The 15,346-nt window shown below is 43.3% G+C and overlaps 1 protein-coding gene across 1 annotated transcript; it reads left to right on the top strand.

Annotated features, from left to right (window-relative positions):
* The first annotated feature begins 636 nt into the window (after window positions 1-636).
* On the top strand, window positions 637-13,959 carry AHSA1 (activator of HSP90 ATPase activity 1). Its single transcript, XM_056851386.1, has 9 exons — window positions 637-755; window positions 5,115-5,305; window positions 5,493-5,575; window positions 8,648-8,765; window positions 9,789-9,877; window positions 10,410-10,544; window positions 11,888-11,989; window positions 13,097-13,148; window positions 13,533-13,959. The coding sequence occupies exons 1-9, from the start codon at window positions 676-678 to the stop codon at window positions 13,703-13,705; spliced, it is 1,023 nt and encodes a 340-aa protein (XP_056707364.1). The 5' UTR covers window positions 637-675; the 3' UTR covers window positions 13,706-13,959.
* The last annotated feature ends 1,387 nt before the right edge of the window (window positions 13,960-15,346 follow it).

Genomic DNA, 15,346 nt, shown 5'->3' with positions numbered 1-15,346 from the left:
GCAATGACACCTTAAATCGGAAAACTATCGAACTACAGGTTCAAGCAAGCAACTAAAGAAAGCAAGTTGGTCATAATTCGGTTTTTTTTTTCCTGTGACTATCTCGTCTCTCTAGCGAAAGGTCGGCAGGGGAATCAAACGTCTTCCGTTTGAAAAGCTTTGCGTATAAGAGTATAAAATATTATTTGTGCAGAGGTAGAGGGGAGTTGCTGCGGAACCGGATGTGGTTGGGACAGTAGAGAGCGAGAGAAAAAAAGACTTGAGCGGCCCAGGTTAAAAAGAATTAAAAACCGTCAGTAAGGGCACGACTTTCGGTTACTCAGTCTTAAGCCTACCATCTCTATGATGAAACTCCTCTATTTTTAATACCGGAAGTGCTGCGAGTATTCGTATTCCCTTCCCCCTTCCTCCTCTCTCTCACGCTCTATGGTTCCGGCCGGTAGCATTTCAGGTTCGGACCCGGTGACGGTTGGGTTATCTTGTCGTCATGATGGGAAGAAACGGAAGGAGCTTTTGCCGGTGGCGGAAGTCAGGAGGCGGTGCGGTTGCCGGCACTTCTAGCAGCTTCTAGACGGCGCGTGCGCGCGCGCATGGGAAGACGGTGTTCGGCCTCGTCGAGGCGAAGTAGGAGCGGCGGCGGGAGCAACAGCAGCAGCGTGCTTTCCAGAGGCGCCGATGGCCAAGTGGGGAGAAGGGGACCCGCGCTGGATTGTGGAGCAGCGCGCGGACGCCACCAACGTCAATAACTGGCACTGGTGAGGGGCGGGGGGAGTGCGCGCGCGAACGGCCGGGAAGGTCGGGGGAGGGGTGCGCACTCACCCAGCCAGCTGCTGAGGCGAACAGGTGGGCGGCCGCCCGCGCTTATTTTAGAGCCGGGGAGGAAGGGGGCGGCGCGTTTGTGCGTTCTCTGTCGGCCCCTCATCCGAGGGGCCCATGGGCGCTTCTCTCCCCCAGCACCCCAAGCCCGGCCTCTGCTTGTCTCCTTGCCTGCCTGTCATTTCTACCGCAGGTGCCTCTGGGAAAATCCTTTGTGCCTTGCTATACGTCCCCGGGGATGAGGGAACGTCTTACACCCCAATCCCTCTTTGTGCTTTCTCTGCATTGAAACCTCCCCCCCCCCTTGTGAGTTTATGAGGCTGAATCCCAAGCAAGTGGGTAACGTGCGAGGGTTGCCAACGGACGTTTAGAAGGAAACCCTGTGCCTGATCAGCGGCTTGGTCTACCGAAATCAGCGGGTGGAACTTTTCACAATAGAACAAAACACTAATCTCCAATTAGTGGTGGGAAAAAGCTGTCATCTGTAGTGTGCAGTGGATGACAGCCCTAAGTTCCCTGTTTTGTCTTTCACAGATATTTGATAGCTTGGGGGCTTAAGACAGTAGACCTGTACTTAAATCGTATCGTGGGCCCACCCTCAATTTCCTCTTCAGGGAATGAAGAGTTTTGCCACTTTTAATCCCAGAAGCATGTTGTGTTTTTTCCGGCACACAAACTATGCCCCCCATCTAGTCATTCAGGGTTGACTTTCATAGCTGTGGAATGATTAGTTACTGTATACATGCCAAGTTGTGAACTGTATGAATTTTATGTTTTAAAAAATGTGAGGTACAGATCGAGTATCCCTTATCTGCACTGCTGGGGACCAGAGGTGGTCCATATTTTGGATCTTTCCATGTATTGGAATGTTCTGGAATTTTTACATATACATAATGAGATATCTTGGGAATGGGATCCAAATTAGTTTATGTTTCATATATACTTCATACACATAGCCTGAATATAATTTAAAACAATATTTTTAATTATTTTGTGTACATTGAACCATCAGAAAACAAAGTTGTAACGATCTTACCAGAATACCTGTATCAGCTGTTAAACAAGAGCAACAACAAACAAACTAATAATGGTAGGCTTTCAGTCTCCACCTATGATGCAGTGTACACTGTATTTTACTTTTTTAGGTGAGAGGAAACATTGAAAGCAGGCAGCACAGATCTGCCTGCATGCCGGCTCGAAGGGTCCAGTTTTTGGATCAGTCCAGATATGGGATGTCCAGATAAGGGATACTCTACCTGTAGTACTTGAACTTGGAGCTGTCCAATGACATTAACTGGCAGAAGGCTGATTACTTTTTCATTAGAAAAAGTGGTGGTGCAGGCTCGAGCAAGCCAGTAATTTATTCCACAGTAAGCAAGTGAACTATGGGACAGTAACAGCTATTACTGTTGTTGCTAAATGGAACATATATTCAAAGCTAGTATACTCCACCTGTTGAGATGAAATAGGAGGTGGGTCTTCATGATTGCTTTATAAATCTTCTTAGAAGATACTGCTGGAGTCATAATCTAGATTCAGATAGTTTTTAACCTGATCTAGTAAGGCAATTTTTCTATTCCCATGGAGCTCACTTGAAAACCTTACAGGTAGGATTCCTGACTAACCATCTGGCCTTGTGCTGTGTACGTAGAGTTCAGTTTATTTGTTTAGGTAGTTTTAAATCTCCTTTTCTCCTGTTACAGATTCAAGGCAGTGCTTTTTGGCATATTGATGCAAACTTTTTTTTTTTTTTTTTTTGCAACAATTGCCTACAAGTATGGAAAACTGAATCCTGTTCATGGTGGCAGGGACACAAGATGCATGGGTGGTTGTAAGAAGAGCCCCTTCTTGCAGCTGTAAAAAGCCCAACGTGTTAACTCCTTGTAGACCGATTTTTGTGCCATGATATTTTGTGGCCGATAGAACTGGCTGCTTTCAGGATTAATGCTTGGACAGGTCCACCCACTCACCAAGGCTTTCATGTACCTGAAATCTTGGTACAGGCAGTTTTGTTCCTTGTAGAGTCAAGTAACTGCTGTTCTACACCATTGGACAGCTAGAAACATAATCACCATACTTCTTATGTGATCAGAGAGTAGCAGCTATGTTTTGAGGTGCAGGAGATTTTTAAAGAGGAAAGGATAGAATGGGTGTATTCCTTGCACTGGGAAATAGCCAGACAATTATACCACAGGGAGAGGCTTTAGTTTGTTTTGAGGCTTGTTTGAGATCATGGTTTATTCAGACCTCCTGTGCAGAGCATGTGCTTCTCACAAAATTCTGAGAGCTTTCAATTGGCAGCTGCCTCCTCTCCTCCTCCCCTCAGAAAAAAACTTAAAACTGCAAAAAACGGGGACACAAGCAGTGCCCAGTGAGCCAGCAGCGCATTATGCAGTCGTGAGAAAACTATGTCCAACGCTTGATGCAGCAACACAGACTAAGAAACATGCAGGCTAATTCCAGCTTTGAAACCATGCTTAGAGGTTGTATGTTCAGACTTAACCAAAACCATATTTCAGTCTTGGGTTTTAAGAGAGAACTCTTGGAAACTGTGGATTCCTGTAATTTGGCAGAATGTTATGCAGTATTGCACTTTCGTTTCTCTTCATCCAGACTTTGTAACTCAGGCTTTGTAAGATCCTCTTGTGAGTTTTGAATTTGATTTCAGTTGACATACACTGTAGAAATAGGTGTAGCATCGTTTAAGTAGATGGAGCAGTAACAAATAGGACAAGAAAGCAAAGTTGTCTGGGTATTATGTGGGAAAGGCTGGATGCTTTTTCCGCCTCAGCTATGGTCTGGAATTTTCACAAGCCATTCTCTCAAAGCTCCTAAAGTGGTAATAATGTACTTTGTGGGGATACTTTCTATAAGCACAGAATCATATGCGGCCAACATGTCACAAGAGGTGCAGCTGGAGGGAGTTTGTGGCACTTTTGGCCCTTTGGGTTGGCTATTAGCGCAATAAAGAACTAAATGACACTGGCAATTAGTTCATAGCTATCCCTCAAAATTTGAAATCATGGCTTATTTAAATTTGGCGCTTGCGTTTCTACCAGGAAAAATCCTTTTTGCATTTAGTACCCCCTTTTTTTCTCTGTCGTGTTACAGGTAGTTTAAGAATTATGATTTTAGCCTTTACGAGCTCATCATGCATATTGTCTGGTGGTGTGTTCCTGCCAGTGCAAGTGAGCAAGCATTCTCAAAACACTGGGATAGATTAGAATATAAACACAGTAACTTTGAGCCAAAACCCTTAGCCTACTGTATCATTTTCAATTTCCTTCCACTTTTGCCTTGTGATTAAATTCTCTGCAGTGGTCAAACTTCAAGAGAATCCAGTCGATTGGCTAGACCTACACGTCCTGATGATGAGAAACCACTGGGATTGGCTACTCATTAATAGTGTTAATGATCTCATTCTCAGATTACCAGGTAGTTTTTATATTTTAAAAAGGGATAGTCTGTTTGATTTTGACTTTGAACTCCATCTGCATTTATACTGAACTGAGGCATGACCATTAAAATACTGTGCTAGTGCCCAGGTCAGAAGATAGCATGGTTTCTCTCTCAAGATTTAGGATTATGTGGCATGCAAATGTAGTAACGAAAACTTGAGTATAATTTTTATGTAACTCAAGCCTGAGCCTACTTTATTGTAATGTAGAACAACCCTAGTGTAGAGAGAAGTTGTAAAATAAAACGTGTTTTTCTTTAAAGCCAATCATTATCTTCCCTACTGATGTCCTAATAGAATTTATTTCTAAATAGTCTCTGCCTGGATATGAGTCCTAATACTCAAGTCAGCTCCTGGTTGTCTAGCTATTTTTTGTCTGTAATGCTAATAGATACAGAAGGGAGTTTTGTTATACCAGCAGTAAAAGTGGCAAGGGTTCTTGGCCATGGTTAGACCCTTTCTGTGTATAAATGAGATATTCGTTTCTCCATTTAATTACTTGATGGAGTGGTGGAAACTGAAGTAAATGTGGAGGAATTATGTGAATAGAAATGGAAGTAAATCTGATTTGGCCACTAAACCCTGTTTGGCTTGGATGGTACATGACAGAGTTTGGGTGTGCTAGGTAAAGTGTACTTAATAATCTTGATCACTCTCTTCCAAGATTGTACCAGGAAGGTTTCCTAAATTCACTTTTGAAGGTGTCACATTTCAAGCCATGGTTAGGCAAATAAGCTCAGTGGGAGGGAAGGTTTGTGTATAAAACACTTTATAGTACAGAAGGGTAGAAAGTTGACTATGTATTACTGAATTTTCAATTTGAGGTGTTTTCTCTTCTTAGGACTGAAAGAGATGCATCTAACTGGTCATCAGAAAAGCTGAAAACTCTGCTTCTGTCTGTTAGAGCAGAGAATGAAGAGGGGTCTTGCGAAGTGACAGAAGTGAGTAAGCTGGATGGAGAGGCCTCTATAAACAACCGCAAAGGAAAGCTAATTTTCTTCTATGAGTGGAACATCAAGCTAGCTTGGACAGGTGAGTTGGCTGTGAGTTCTCATGCAGGGTTCTGAATTGTCACAAAGCATAATGCCTTCGAAAGATTTACCAAAGAATTACAATAATCACCCTGGAGTTTGGAGGACATCAAAACCTGCCAGGAATTGGTTTTAGGGAACTGAAATAGAGCCAAACCTTAATTTAATTCGTATGCTGCTGTCTACAGGCACCACAAAGGCAGATGTGAAGTACAAGGGGCATGTGGAGATTCCCAATCTTTCAGATGAAAATGATATTGATGATATTGAGGTAAGTACAGTTAATACTTTTGACTGCTATTTCACTGGACCACAGTGATGAATACTTCCATGTTTTGCAGTAATTGTGAACTGATGCATTTTATAGGTAGCTTTAAAAGGGGATTAGCGAGATCCATGGCTATTAGTCATGACAACTGAAGGGGGACATTCACATTCAGAAGCACTAAGCCTCTGAATAAGAACATAAGAAGAGCCCTCTGGATCAAACAAGTGGTCCATCTAGTCCAGGTCCCGTCTCACACAGTGACCAGACAGTTACTGTGAAGGGCCGACAACAGGGGGATAGAGGGGGAGGCCTTCCCCTGATGCTGCCTCCTGGCACTTGTATTCAGAGGTTTACTGCCTCTGAACATGGAGGTTCCCTTAAGTCCCCATGGCTAGTAGCCACTGATAGACCTAACCTACATAAATCTGTCTAATCTCTTTTTCAAGGTGACTATGCCTGTGGCCATCACTGCATCCTCTGGCAGCAAATTCCACATTTTAGTTACGCATTGTATATTTCTCTTTGTTCATTCTGAATCTATCGCTATCGGTTTTATTGAATGCCCTCAAGTTCTAGTATTTTGGAAGAGGGAGAAAAAGTTATCTCTGGCCATTCTCTCTACCTATGCATAATTTTACAAACCTCTATCATGTCTGCCTTTAGTCATCTATTTTCTAAACTGAAAAGTCCCAGACTCTCCAGCCTTTCCTCATAGGAAAGGTGCTCCAACCCCTTAATCATCTTGGTTGCTCTCTTTTGTACTTTTTTCCAGCTGTGCAGTGTCCTTTTTTGAGATGCAATGACCAGAACTGTGCACAGTGTTCCAAAAGAGATGGCACCATAGATCTATACTGAGGCATTGTAATATTGGCTGTTTTATTTTAAATCTCTTTCCCAGTAATCCTTAACATTGAGTTTGCCATTTCCACTGCTGCAGCACACTTGCTCGACATTTTCATTAAGCTATCCACTACAACTCCAAGGTCTCTTTCCCTCTCCGTCTCAGCAAGCCCAGATTCCATTCACGTGTACTTAAAGATGGAATTTTTCCCATTGTGCATCACCTTGCACTTACCACCATTTTACTTTATTTGCCATATTGTTGCCCCATTTGAGAAATTCCACTTAGAGCTCTTCACAGTCAGCCTTGATTTTCACCATCCTGAATAGTTTTGTGTGATCTGCAGACTTTGCTGCTACACTGTGCACCCCAAGTTAATTTATGAACAAATTAAATAGGACCGACCCCAATACCGATCCTTGTGGGACTCCACTGCTTACTTCCCTCCACTGTGAGAACTGTCCTTTATTCCTACTCTTTGCATCCTGTCGTTTAACCAGTTTTTATTGACCACTAAGCTTATTCAGGAGTTTTTGGTAAGGTATCTTGTCAAAAGACTTTTGAAAGTCCAAGAGTATAATGCCTACCAGGTCACCATTATCTGCACACTTGGTCACTTTCTCAAAGAACTCCAAAAGGTTGGTGAGGCAGGACTTCCTTTTGCAAAAGCCATGCTGATTATCCCTCAGTAGGCCTTGTTCCTTTGTGTGCCTAACAATTCTGTCTTTGATTAGTTTCTTTTGATTGTTTTTACTAGTTTTGCTTTATATACACAATACAAACACATTAAATCTTGAAGTTATAATATTCATTGAATCATCAAATAGTTTAACAAACAGTAGACAAAAGCTAGCAAACAATTATTTTCTGTGCAGTAGACAGTAACACAGCATCATATACTGGTGAAATCTCAATAGTTCTCAGTAGTCCTAATATCTTATAATAAACCAGAAGTTTTCTATATTATACTTATAAAACAACATTTTCAAATTGAATGCTATTATACAACCAAATTATTATTAAATGATTAAACAACTGTCTATCACAATATTATATCTGAGTTGCATGAATTATAAATAACAAGTTGTAACCCACCAGGAAATAGCAGGAGCCGCCATTGCATTCCTTCTGCTTTTGCTTCCTCCCCTCTCCCCGATGCCTTCTCTCACTTTCTTTCTCTCTATCTCGTTCTCCCTCTTCCAATGCCTGTCTTTCATTACCTGTCCCCCTAACCCCTGCTGTCATTCTTTCTCTCATCGTTTCTACATCCCCAATGCCTTCTGAAACACACTCACTCAGTATCTCATCGTCCAATGCCCCTGTCTCACACATGCGCTCATATACACACACACATACACACTGCTGTTAATTTCTCTTTCTTTCTCAGTCTGTCCATACTCTTTAACTCTCTCTTACATGCACTTGTTAATTTTTCTTGCGTCCTTCCCGTCTCACACATACACTTAGTTTCTCATTACCTTCTCCCCCTCTTCCCCCCCCCCACTCACTGGGCCACCCACTCGCTGGCTTCCAATGTTTCAGCTTCTGCAGCTCAGCTGGGGGGAGGGGGAACAGTTCCAACTCCTCCTTCCCTGCCTGCCCCCCCAGCTCTTCCTCCCTTTATCTCCCTTTCTGCATGCAGCCTCTACCTACCTAGCTCAAGTGGTGACAACAGCCACTCCTCCTCCGACTGTTACCTTTGCTGTGAGGAGAGTGATGAGGCGAGTTGATACTGCCGCGTTCTGTGCGCAAGCGCAGACAGCCTTACTGTGTTTTTGGTTAATCCCCTCCTCCATTTTTGTTTAAAGTTCTCAGATTTTTCAGCAAAGTTTGTTGACAAATCTTTCTGTGTGAATGGGCCTGGTCCATACATTTAAGTGTCTGCACATGGCCCCCCTTCATTACTGGATTATCCATAAATGGAGTGATTAAATTTTAGATTACTCCGAGAAATCAAATGTTACTGTTTAGGGGTAACTGTTCATTGACATGCTTCCAATTAGTGCGACAACAGCTATATCTCTCACCAGATCTTGAGCCCCGCTCATAATTAGCTCCAAGATCGCCTCCTCTTCTGGTTGGCTGGGTGACCAACTGTTCCAGTGCACAGTCATTTATGATGTGTAGAAAATCTAATTTCTGCAGCATGACTTGAGCGCATGTTTACCCAGTCAGAGTGAGGGTGGTTAACAAAGTGTCTGTGGTGATCTCACCGGGGAGTTTTTCCTTCTTAGATCAGCGTAACTCTTGCCAAAGATGAGCCAGACACCAACCTGCTAGCCTTGATGAAAAAAGAAGGTGTAAAAAAGATCGCCGATGCTTTGGAAACTTACATCAGCACTCTGAAAACAGGTATGCATATAGGGTAAGAGAAACTGTAGAGACCTTTTGCTAGAGCTTTCCTGTCTAGCTTTCAAGTGGAGGACAGTTAACAGTTGCCGTTTCTACTTCTGAGAGAATATGTTTGTTTGGGACAGACTACTTCTCTCATGTGTTCAGAGACCAAATAAATGGCTCTTTAGGCTGTCTTCAGCAACTGAAGTAGTTGAACTAGAGAATTCAGCAACCAACATGAGGTGGTGAAACCTGAAATGGTAAAGAGCAACTAAGTAAAAGACAATTTAGGCGCAGGAAAATACTTTCAGTGTAACTGTACTATACTGGGTTGCCTGGGTCAAGTGCAGCTGCAGCCTTATATGTGTGGGAAGAGGATGTACCTGTCCATTAGCACCTCTATTCAGGACTACTCATGGGTCAGACTCAGTTCAGGAGTAACAGTTGAACAAGGTACCACCCAGCTCTTTCCTTTTTTTGCTGTTACTATGAACCTTTAGCAGTAGTTACTAATTTTTATGAGGGGACCTTACTTTGTATTTACTGACAATACAGAATTGTCTACATGTCTAACTTGGGGAAGTCATATAAACTTTTATTTCAAATTCTTAAGGAATTTAGCTTGGTTTCAGCCTATAATCTGTATCAGAAGGCATCCTTTGAACATGTAGCATGTATTGAAGGGTGTACTGTGCATGCAAATTGAATAAACCCTTTCTGTTTCTGTGGGTAGCAGGGGTAGCAGGTCCCCTAGTTCATGCCCTGTTTGCACCAGAGGAACAGGACTTTCTCAGTGCTCCCTTCTCTTCTGTTGGTGCCTATTTCTTCAGTTTGTAAACCTGAAATTGCGGTATGCCTTGGAAATAGTTTCCTCATCTCTTTTATCTTCACCTTGCAGTTTTTATTTTAATCCCAGTTTTCATGGAATTCCTGTTTTGACCTGGCCGTGTGTACCTTAGCAGCTATGTTTATAAATGAAATATACGGATTAAGATGTTACTATTCTATGCAAGCAGTCTAAGATTGATCATGTCCTTTCAGAGTTTACCCAAGGCATGATCCTGCCCACAGTGAATGGTGAACAGTCAGAGCCAACCCCTCTTCCTGTGCGTAAACCAGAAGAGCACAAGGTGAGCAAACCGGTTTCTGGGTGCATATGGGCCTGTAACCAACCACATTCTGAAAACCTATGAGCGTTTAGGTTTTCTTAAGAGGGTCTGGCAAATGTATACCAATTCCCACCCCCACCCCCCATCAATTACTACTATGCTGTAGATCATTTGCCCTTTGAAATGGGATTCCCCCCTGGAGTTTCGTGGCCCCCATTTGTGTGCATGTATAACACACCTTGGTTGCACATGAGCAAAACAGCATGTGAAATACCACTGAGTAGTAAACATGGTTTCTAGGCCTGTGTGTATGATTAGAGGTTAATCCAGATTCATCAGGTGGTGTAACTAATGCAGGCTTCTCAGGGCTGCCACTAATTATCTTGAGGATTAGCGAATTGACAGAGTGAGGAGGAAGCGTGGCTCTAAGTTTCTGTCTTGCTCTCAAGGTATCTAATAGCCACTTGTGATAGCTACAATGGTTGCTTTAATGGGTGGGTTCTGCACTGTTAGAGTGCTGAAGCAATTAAGATACATTTTGATGTTTATCTAGGCCTCCGAACCTGCTGCTGGCAATGCACGTAAATCTAAATCAGTAGGAGTCAAGATTCCTACCTGCAAGATAAATTTGAAGGAAGTTTTCCTAACATCCCCTGATGAGCTGTACAGAATATTCATTACGCAAGAGGTAAGTCAGCTAATGTGTATCTAGCGGTCTTTGCTCAGCACCTTTGTCAGCGCCTCAGAACACATTTAGCAAGAAGTCTCCTGGCTGCAGGGGCTGAGTATTCCTCCATGTGTGTCTCCAGTGCTCGTTTTACTGTTGGAGGGACTGCCTGCTTTCCGCAGCAGAAGTAGATTGGCCCTCTGTAGTGATTTTACAGCTCAGGAGGAGGATTGCTTTCCTTCACTACCCCTTGTGGCAGAACCTCTTCCTTATTTCAGAAGATTCCCACCCCAGCTGATCACCATCTGCCACTGTACAGCCTGTCCCTTATGGACACTGTCAACCCCCTTAGTGGTTGTCTGGATCTTACCTTCCTGGACCTTGATTATAGTCACTTTTGGGTGTTTACGTATCCTGAGGGTCCCTTTATATTCTGGGGTCCTCCCCACCGTAGATTATTTTTTAATTAATTTATTTATAGTCTGCCTTTCTCACTTGGACTCAAGGCGGATTACACAGAGTAAGTTAAAACAATAAACAGATGGGACATTCTATAAACAAAGCAATAAGTTGTAGAGCCAACCAGAAGTCTATGCCATACCCTGGTGGTGTACGCAAGCCTCTTTGGTTTCTAGCTCTTTCAACCTTTAATCATAAGGAATCAGTCATGAGAAAATGTCGTTATGATATAACCAAATGTTAGTTGATGGATGTACATAACAAGAAAAATTAGGGGATAAAACTAAGAATAAAATGTAGCGGTTAATAGAAAGACCAGACACAGACATTCTGACAGGCTCTCTACACACACTGACACAGACTCTTCCTCCCCACTATTCACACTCAGAGCTGCAGGCCCCTCCATCCTTCAGCTGATCATACTGCATGTGCAAAATAGAATTCCTCCCACACTCTCACTGGCTTTCTAGTTCAGACACACAAGCCATCTCCCCTCCCATTCTCACCAACATTTACCAACAGTTGCTATTACACTTCCATAGAATCCAGAGAATGTCACACCTTCCAAGAATGATGCTGATGAATATGGACCACTCTTCCCACCACGTGCTGTAGAAGGTTTATATATATATATTCCTACAGTTGCCTGCCTCCAAATATGTTCCCCTCAGAGCTGATGGTGTAGAAGAGGCATCCTTCCTTTCCCCATCCTTGAAATGGCACTTGTCTTCTTCATAGTCTCTAACGGGATGCAGGAATCAAGGTCAGCGTACTGGAATGCTGGAATTAAAACAGCCATCCCAGTCATTTGAGCTGTTGGCTCACCTAACGGACTGGAAGTCATGATTTATTTAGTGCAAGGAGTCACCTTGATACTAGGCTGATGAGCTCATTTTTCTCTGCAGATGGTGCAGGCTTTTACTCACTCGCCTGCTGTCATGGAGGCCGATAAAGGAGGAAAATTCCAGCTACTGGATGGCAGTGTGACTGGCGAGTTCACCGAACTGGTAAGGAGCGGCTGCTGTGCGTTCCTGTCTTGCCTGAAGTGCCTTCCCGTCTGCCTCATGATCCAGGTGTTGCAGTATCTCACTGAGTTCTTACGTCATCCTTCTCGGAGTAAACCTCTTCTGCAGAATATAGGTGGATGAGGTTGTTTCTGTGCCAGTAGTCCATGATAGTTTATAAACTCCCAGTGTGTTTTGAGAATAAATCAGTCTACTTGGTAGTTACCTTACCTGGCTTGTTGATCCATGCTTGGACTTGTATCCCATATAGCATTTCTGCTTGCTCAAGAGCTCCTGAGCAAGCAGAATCACAAGGCAGTCGTCACCAGTATCCCTTGTGCTAATCTTGCATTTCCGCTTTCACAAGATTTAGCGCAAAGTATATTTCAGCAAGCCCCTTCCCCACTCAAGTAATGACTTCCTTTGATCAGATCACACCTCCAAATTGGACTGTAGTCAAATAGCCTTTTAATTTTTATACACAGCAACATGGATTGGAAATGAAAAATAAGAACTTGATTTTACATTAGTTCTTGCGCAATGACTTGTATAAACGGAACTGCATTAAGTAAAACTTCTGTCTGGCAGGACCAAACCCTTGGTGATTTGTTATGGGCAAAAACCAGTGTCAAGTGAAATTTATGCACCTAGACTGGATAAACTCCACATATGATCATAGATTAGTTTAGATTATTGTGGTTTCAACTGCATTAAAGCAGCTGGTGAGCATCTTAAGTCTTTTGTTTATACTTCCTGAAACATCAGCCAGTATTTTCATTACTCTTAATAGTAATATTCTAAGCATTTCTCAATATAGTGTAGTGGTTAAGAGCAGCGGACTCTAATCTGGAGAACCTGGTTGGTTTCCCCACTCCTACACATGAAGCCTGCTGGGTGACCTTGGGCTAGTCACAGTTCTCTCTGAACTCTCTCAGCCCCACCTACCTCACAAGGTGTCTGTTGTTGGGAGGGGAAGGGAAAATGATGATAAGCTGCTTTAAGACTCCTTAAAGGTTGAGAAAAAGCAGGGTATAAAACCAACTCTTCTTAACCTCTTTGGTGTTCAAATGGGAATCTGCTTAATAGAGCTAAATTTTTCTACCTTTTCAGGTTCCTGAGAAACAAATTGCTATGAAATGGAGATTTAAGTCATGGCCTGAAGGTAAGTAATTCTCTTGCATACAGCAAGAAGTCATCTTAAATTTTGCTACACTTCTGGCTATCTTGCACTGTCTGCTTTTGAATAAGGTGGTAAAAAGCACAAGGCTTCTCAGTTGATCTGCAAGCCATGATCTTGGTTGTACTATAAGTTCCCTTAACATGAGGGGAAAATACTGTCATCTGTATTTAGTACTAGTAATCTTTACTGATTTCCCAACAGGATAGTGAATGTTTAAGGGGACCGTTGGTGAAGAATTGATGGTTTTTTCCCCCATAGTAGGTTTCTCCAGTGTCAGGAAAGAATCAGGTGGCTTGTCTGATTGCACTTGTACCACATTACTGATATAAGCATTTACTCTACAAGCATTTACTCTGGCTTTTCTAGGGCACTTTGCAACCATCAACTTGACCTTCAAAGATCAGGCTGGTGAAACAGAAGTCTGTCTGGAAGGGAAGGGCATCCCGGCCAGCGAAGAGGAGAGAACGAGGGAGGGCTGGCAGCGGTACTACTTTGAGGGTATTAAACAGACATTTGGCTATGGAGCCCGCTTGCTTTAACGCTGGCCACTGCGGAGAGTCTCCACCTGAAGATTCTGCCGTGTGAACTGATTGGCTTCTTGTCTGTCCCTTTCTATCCTCTGTTTTGCTGTTGTGATGAGCAGGACGACAGGCTGGCTAGTGAAGGCCGCTGAGCAGCGCAGATTCCAATCCTTCACTTCTCGTGCATGTCTCCTGCTGCAGGGGATTCCAAGGTGGATTCTCATTAAATGTACATACATCCGTATTGCTAAATAAAGATAACTTAAAGGGGATGGCACTGGCTGTTGTATCTGCATGGAGGAACTGGAAGTTGTTGTTTTTTTAAACCAGAGAACGAATGGGTAAACCTCTTTAGAAAGATAGTTGGAAGTTCTTAGTGCACAGCATCTGGGAAGGGGGCAGGTGTCTGCTTTACCCTTCTTAAGCACCTGGAGGGGCCTGGTTTTTACATGCTGAAGTGAGTAGAATATTGAGAGGGTAGAATGGGATGTGCCATTTTGACTGTGGGTGACAGATGCCAGCTGGGGATGTTCCTTTGCATGCAACTCCATTCAAATAAAAAACTGGCACAGCAGAGAGAAGGCTTTTACCCTGTTTCTCCTTGCACGCTGGTTTTCTGTTTTTGGACAGTGCTTTATAGCATAGGAAAGTATTACCAAATGTGAATATCTGTTTCTCCACCTGCAGTTTGAAGGAACCAGCTCAACCCGGCTCTACCATTCAGAGCAGGGCTGGCCAACGTGGTGCCCATGGGTGCCACAGTGCCCACCAACAGCTATTCTGGAGCTCGCCAAGTGCTTTTAGGAAGTGGTTGGGGCCAGGTAGGGCCTTTGCACAGCCAGTCTTCTGATTGACCATTGGAAATTTGATTGGCTGTGCAATTTTTAAAAAACGTTGCTTTGGCAGCAGCTGCCACCACAGAACAATGATCTGTACTGTGCCCATGGAAAGCAAATACTGGGAAACCTTAGACAAAAAGCTGCACATGGTGGAGGTGGTAGCGAGGAGAGGGGATCAGGTGAAAATAATGCCTCCTGTCTCTTCTGGCAGCAATGCTAACCCCAGAGCAACAGGTTGTACTGCTGTAAGGGGGGCGGCAATTTCACATTTCCACTTCTCACTGCAGCTGCCAGTGTTGTTTGGCTTTTGCCCATGCAGGTTGCCTGATTCCCATTATCAACACTTGCATGTCAAAAGGTGGGACTGGGAGCATTGAACACATACAATAAACAGTGGCTTCCAAACAGAGAACAAGCTGACCTGCTGGAACACTTGTATAGAAAAGAATGCATCTGATAAAACAAGCTGTCTCCAATAGAATCTCTTCCCTTACATCATTCGCTCTGAAGCATCATGCTGCAGTTTGTGCTCTTGCTACCACAGCCAGAAGTAGCTACAGTTAACTTTAGTCTGGCAGGTTTCTGTCTTGCAGCCATATATTGATTTGTTTCAGGCAAGTTATTTATTCAGTTGCCCACAGGATGGCAGCACTACTGAACACAATGAAATCTTGGCTTTGTGATAAAATGTGTTCCCCTGCCCCCCAGATTTGAAAAGTGGCTGCCACAGAGATCTGGCTTATATACTGTTTGTTCAAATTCTGTCAGAAGAAGTCTGAACTGAAGTAAGGGTACACAAATGCAAGATCAATGGCTAGAA

Source organism: Euleptes europaea, chromosome 6 (assembly GCF_029931775.1).
Source record: "Euleptes europaea isolate rEulEur1 chromosome 6, rEulEur1.hap1, whole genome shotgun sequence".
Lineage (NCBI taxonomy): Eukaryota > Metazoa > Chordata > Lepidosauria > Squamata > Sphaerodactylidae > Euleptes > Euleptes europaea.
This window is presented reverse-complemented; position numbering and strand designations above follow the sequence as displayed.

Bases quoted from the DNA above. Each gene is read 5' to 3' on its own strand.
- AHSA1 (XM_056851386.1), top strand. From the start codon at position 676: ATGGCCAAGTGGGGAGAAGGGGACCCGCGCTGGATTGTGGAGCAGCGC. The intron at 8,766-9,788 runs GTATGCATATAG...ATGTCCTTTCAG, and splicing joins CATCAGCACTCTGAAAACAG to AGTTTACCCAAGGCATGATC. The intron at 10,545-11,887 runs GTAAGTCAGCTA...TTTTCTCTGCAG, and splicing joins GAATATTCATTACGCAAGAG to ATGGTGCAGGCTTTTACTCA.